The sequence below is a fragment of the Canis lupus genome (assembly GCF_048164855.1).
Source record: "Canis lupus baileyi chromosome 16 unlocalized genomic scaffold, mCanLup2.hap1 SUPER_16_unloc_1, whole genome shotgun sequence".
In the NCBI taxonomy this organism is placed as follows: Eukaryota; Metazoa; Chordata; class Mammalia; order Carnivora; family Canidae; genus Canis; species Canis lupus.
The window spans coordinates 667,445-673,444 of NW_027326424.1; the positions used below are offsets into that span (position 1 = coordinate 667,445).

Below are 6,000 nucleotides of genomic sequence, written 5' to 3' on the forward strand. Positions count from 1 at the left end.
CGTAACATTTCCTGATGGTTGACTCTGTCGGGCTACGCTAGAACCTTCATATGCATCACCTCACTTAATGCTAATGAGCCTCTGTGGCTATAGATTTTTAATTCTGTTTTACGGGAGAAACAAAGGTTCAGAGAAGGTGAGTAACTTGCCCAAGGTTACACAGCTAGTGCGTGAAAGTGAAAGGGCTGGCATTAAACACAGTTACATCTGATTTCCAAGTTCAAGTTTCTTAAGCTCTGAAACCAGAGGCATACTAAACCTAACACTTGTTTTTCATACTGAGTTGCTTTATTTCGCTCCCTCAGAGAATAATCAAAGATCCTTTTCTCAGAGCCTTTGCCAATAGTTTGGAAATAGAGACATTTATCTCCCGTTTGAGGAGAGTAATCACAACAAATTCCTTTGTGTTGAATGCCTTGTACTTAGTAGGTATTATATTAAATTGCAGGCTCATAGAGATGAAAAGGAGGACATTGTGATTGAGGTACGGATAGCATCACTGGAAACATTTTTTTCCTTATAAACTTGAATTTTCCATATCAATGGCTTGATTTTAGAAACTAGGGAACCAAGACTGCCTCAACCTTTTAGGTTATCTTTTCTCTCATCTCCAGTATTGGGTTCTCTGGAACCCTGACAAATATGATGGCCTTTAACTTGCCCTAGATCATGGTAACTTACTAACTTTCTAACTCCATTCTCTTACTCATTGCTTTTGCCGTCAGAGTCAGAGAGGGTCTTGACCAACCATGTAGTTCAAACTCTCATTCCAGATGTTCCAGTTATGTCTGCTTTTTCTGTGTTCATTCAGCCTCTGTTTTTAACATTTTCAATGTTGGACATTTCACTATATAATTACGTAACCCAGTCCATTTCTGGGTAGTTCTTAATTATGAGACATTTATTCCTACTGCTGAACAGAAATCTTTGTTCCCTATTACATAAAGCTAATGATACGGATTTTGGCTTTTGGAACAGAATAGAGTAAGTCTACAGGTTCTTCTGCATGATGCAGCTTTAGATATTTCAAAATTGCTGTCATTATTTTATTCTTAAAATGTAGTGTTAAATAGAATTGAATATGGTGTTGGAGATACGGTTTTATCAGTAATGAAAATGGGACTATTACTTTCTTCTCTGATTTAGATATTATCTAATTATCAAATAAAATTTGAATGACTATGTTGGGTTAGGTAGAAATAATTTATTTTTAATCCAAGTTGTAAGATGAGATTGCCAAAAAGAGTATGATGGTTTTCAAAATTTATGTGCCCCTTTATGATCCATGGACTTTTTTTTAAAGCATCAACTAATTCAAGAAAAAGGTTTCCCCTCTTGTTTTCTGTAAATAATTGCTGATAATTTAAAAAATATTTTATTAGCATCTTGTACTACAAAAGTGGGCTTCCCTTTATAAAGGACCAGTTTAACAGGGTCTCCTGGTAAACAAAAGTTCCTGGACTGTGTGTGAGAGAGAAAAGATGACAGATGAAAGCTAACCTAGAGCTATCAATTAGGTCTTGTTGGTAAGTGCTGGCCTGGAACTGACAGCTATACCTTGGTGTTCTTCTGCCAAACATCAACAATTTCTTAGCACACCAACTTCAGAGAAGGTCTCTCTATGACTGATGATATCAAGAGAAAAAACAGACCACTCTCTGCTGTATCTTTCCTATTGCAGCTTTAGCCTTGCTTCATCTTTTCACCTTCTAGGTAAGAATTACTTAGAAACCCTGTCAGAAAATCATCCCTGCCCTTCAGAGTATTTAATCTATAAAGAACTCTCACTTCCTTGAACCCTCTTAAAAAACATCTCTTGGAAGACCAAATTCTAAGGCTTCCTACTGAGATGTCACACAGTTCCCTGTAGGTGTGAGCTTTCCCTCATTGTGATGAGTCAATGAACCCACATTGGTTCAACGATATGTATGCTCCTGCTGATTTTGGCTGCAAGGTGCTGATATCTTGTTATGGAAGTGACAAGTAAAATGAGAAAGACTACCTAGAATTTTACCAAATGTAAACCTTCCTATAAATTTCTTATGGCCTATGAAACCAGGTATAATAAATCTACACACAATGATACCAATTTGGACACTATATCCTTTAATAAAGGCCCATTTATGCATGTTACCATGAACTGAATGAAAATCATTTTCTGATGGGAATCCTGCTAATGCTTTCTCTAGAGGCTCATTCTTGACATTCCTCAGAACAGAAAGTAGGTGACCTTTTGTTCAGGCACCTGTCTTCTGGCACCTCAGTTTTTATAAGAGAATCAATCCTATCTTCCACTCAGCTGATAAAGCATTTAATGCTCCACTTGACTGGCAATAAGGGCACCAGTACATCAGGTACACGTCAGAAGGATGATCTTGGACTTATGGCTGTTCGATATATTTCAAAAGCACAGCACAGACCTGCATCCAATTCAAAACTAAATGCCTCTCCCCCATTTCCTCTTAAAATCATGTGAATCAGACACTTCTGAGCTAATAATTAAAAAAAAAAAAAAAAAAAAAAGGAAGAAAGAAGAAGAGAAAGAAAAACCCACCTCTCCCCACTCCCCAGCCTCCTCCAGCTTCTTGACTAATACCTCTGGGCAGTTCACTTCAGAATGGAGCAGATTCCTGAGTGCACAATGGCAAACTGGCAGACAAGTCCCCTGTCACAGAAAGCACAGGCGACGCTTTCTTTGTAAAAAAAAAAAAAAAAAAAAAAAAAAAAAAAAAAACCCACACACACAGGAAAATACAGAGGCTGGAACAAAAAATAGTGTCCCCGCACAGCGAGACGAGGCATCGCGCGCCCGTCTTGCGCGCGCCTCCGCCCGATCGTCGGAGCGGCCTCGGCATCCGCCGGCGACGACCCCGCGTCCTCCCCGGGCGGGCGGGCGGGCTCCGGCTCGGGGGGCAGAGGCCGCGCCGCGGGCAGCCTGGGGCGGGCGCCCCGGGGGTCGGGGCCATTTCAAACTTAGCATATTTGGTCTCAATTAGGTGGAAAATGGAGATAAGGCGGGCGCAGCCCGAGGTCTCGGGGCGCCGTGGCAGGCCGGGGAGCGCCGGCTCAGCAGGTCCCGGGCGCCCGGCCGAGCCCCGCAGCCCCGGGGCCGAGCCGCAGCCCCCCGCGCAGCCCCCCGCCCGGACCCCGGCCCCGGCCCCGGCCCCGGCCCGACCCGACCCGCGGCGCCGAACAAAAGCCCCAGCCTGGCGGGCGGCCCCGCGGGGGGCGCGGCAAGTTGGGGCTCGCTCACCTGGAGCCGGGCGCCCGCGAGGCCCGGGGCCCGCTCGTCCCGCCGCACCTGGCCATGCTCCTCGCTCCGGCTCGCCGCGGACCACCTGTGCCGGCGCGCCCCGTCCTCCCGTCGGCGGCCCCGGGCGCGAGCAGAGCAGCCGCGGCCCGGCCTCCGCGCCCCCCGCACGCGCCCCGGGCTCTGCCTCGTCGAGCCGCGCGCAGCCACCGAACCGCCGCGGACGCTTTTGTTTTCCCTCCTCTCGCAGACGAGGCGCGCGGCGCTCGGCCCGCCCGCCGCAGCCCCCACCTGCAGCCTCCGCGCCGCCCGCCCCGCCGGGGGCCTGCCCATCGCCCCGCGCACCCCGCCCGCCGCGGGCGCCGGCCGCTCGCTCCGGGGCTCCCCCGCTCGGGAGGGGGCGGCCCTCGGCGCGGTCAGGTGACCCCCGGCGGGGCGCGGGGCGCGGGGGGCGCGGGTAGTACACGCGCGGGCACAGTCACGGCACCACGCGGCGAGGGCGCCCGAGCTCCTGCACGCGAAGGCACTCGGGGCCCCCTGTTCGCCCCGGAGAGAAGCTAACACAGGACCACGAGGTGTAATCAAAGTTCTCGGTGTGGAGCCCGAGGCCGCTCACTTTCAGAACCGCCCGACTCAACAGTGGCGGCAGCGCTCCCTCCCGGGGTAACGGGCCCCGGGGCGGCCACGAGGGCGGAGGTTAGGGCGACGGGCCCCCCACCCCCACCCCCACCCCGGCGGAGGGTCTGTCCCGCGGGGGGCCGCCCGGAGGGGGGCCGAGGGGATGTCTCTGCGGAGATGTCAGTGCGAGAGCAGAAATTTCCGTGCAAACCCCAAGAGCTCCAGAAAGCGGCGCGGGGGGGGGGGGGGGGGGAGGCGGGGAGAGAGGAGCGCACCAAACCCCCTCCCTCGAAACGCAGGGAACACTTACCTGCCAGGTATGCGCCCCGACTGCCAGGTGGAAGGAAGCAAGCCCAGGACGCAGACGAGGTCGCGGGGGTGGGGGTCGTCTGAGCCCGGCTGATGCACACCAAGTAATCCACGTTAGGGGGTCCGGAGCCCCTCGCCCCATTCCCCGCACTTTCCACCCGAGGCCAGCCCCGGGCTGCGCGCTCCGGCCGCGCGGAGATGGCGGGAGCTCGCCGCGGGGGTTCCCAAGTGCCGCGTCCCGGAGCTCCAGGGCGCGCAGCCCCGACGCCGCGCCTCGCCTTTCTTTGCTGCGCAACGCCGGCGCGAGCCCGAGGTCCCCGCCGGCATCCCCTCTGCAGGCCCGGACAGCGCCCGGGGCAGCTCGGCCCGCGGCCCGGAGCTCGTAGGTGCGCGGGGCCGGGGAGGCGGAGGGAGAAGCGCGGAGCGGCGGGCGGGCGAGCGGGCGAGCAGCAGCCTCCTCCGGCCCCGGCAGCCCCGCGCGCGCCCGCGCCGCCTCCGCGCTCTGCCCGCCGCCGGGCCATTCGGCCCTTATATACCAGCCCGCCCGGGGGCGTGGCCGGGGCGTGGCCGAGGCGGGTGGGGGCGTGGTCTAGGCGTGGCCTGAGCGGGGCAGCCAGGGAGCCGCACTGCTTCCTGGGAACTGTAGTTCCCTCCACCCCATCCCAGCTAGTGCACAACAGCTGTCGGCATGGTTGCCGCTCGCCCTCAACAGCGGTGCCCCCTTGCGCCCTCCCTTCGCAGGGAAGGCTGGGATTCCCGCCTCGCTGTCAACTCCGTTAGATCTAGGCTGGTCCTTGATGCACAAGGTGGGGGACCTCAAGCCCCCTAAACGCCTCCCGCGATGACAAGCCTGGAGTCAGACAAACCGAGCTAGGTTGCAGTCCCAGCCTGCCATGAACCGCCCGTGTGACCTTCAAGGAAGCGTGTGACCTGCGAGGCTGCAGAAACTGAAGTCTGATCAAGAGCATGGCAGCTCCTCAGATTCTTCATCGGAAGCAAAGGATATTAGAGTTTGCTTCATCTGAAGCAAAGGATATTAGAGTTTGCTTCCATCTGAAGCAAAGGATATTAGAGTTTGCTTCCACCGGACAGAGAGAGCACAAGCAGTATTAACCTCACGTTAGAGACAAAAGCAAAGCTGGGAACAGTTAGACAACTTGCTTAATGTCACAGAGCAAACAACGGAGTCTGGACTCGAACTGAGAGTTCTCTGAGACATCTCCACTTTCTCCACAGTTCCAGATGGTCTGTCTATAAATCCCCCTGCAGCAGGACTGAATCCTCTCACTCTTGTGCTAGCTGCACTAGGGTTCATTTCAGGAAGAGCGGGTGCTCTGCACAAGCTGGTATAAGAATGTGGCTGAGGGATGCCTGGGTGGCTCAGGGGTTGAGCATCTGCCTTGGGCTCAGGTTGTGATCCCCGAGTCCCAGGAATGTTGCATTTAAGATGCTACAGAAATGCTTAGGAGGGGCAGTCCAGTGGGCAGCAGTTAGAGATATGGCCCTGGGACATTAGAGGAAAGTGAAGGCTACGGGTAATCGACAGTATTTCAAGCTATGGGGCTGGATGTCAACTCTAACAAGATAAAGATGCCTAAATATAGGTGAGGTTAATGTCAAGGAAAGGTTTCCTGGGGATATGATTTTTAAGTATCAGTTTAAAGACAGATTTTCTAAGATGATGTAAAGCTGTATCATCTTTGCAAGCATTCGATCTAACACTGCAGCCACACATTCACTGAAGGACAAATATAACAGAATACAGTGTAATGAAATACACTGAGCTGAAAGACTGATTTTACCTTATGGAGGTCAGGAGTCAT

At 53.4% G+C, this 6,000-nt stretch overlaps 1 protein-coding gene across 1 annotated transcript in view; it reads right to left on the bottom strand.

Moving 5' to 3' along the window:
• Nucleotides 1-6,000, bottom strand: part of LOC140629533 (uncharacterized) — a 130,808-nt gene extending 124,808 nt beyond the window's left edge. The window contains exons 1-3 of the mRNA XM_072819053.1: nucleotides 5,980-6,000; nucleotides 4,179-4,766; nucleotides 2,555-2,665 (exon numbers count right to left, since the gene is read on the bottom strand). Of these exons, the coding sequence (XP_072675154.1) occupies nucleotides 2,555-2,665; nucleotides 4,179-4,766; nucleotides 5,980-6,000 (720 nt within the window). The remainder of the gene's footprint in view (nucleotides 1-2,554; nucleotides 2,666-4,178; nucleotides 4,767-5,979) is intronic.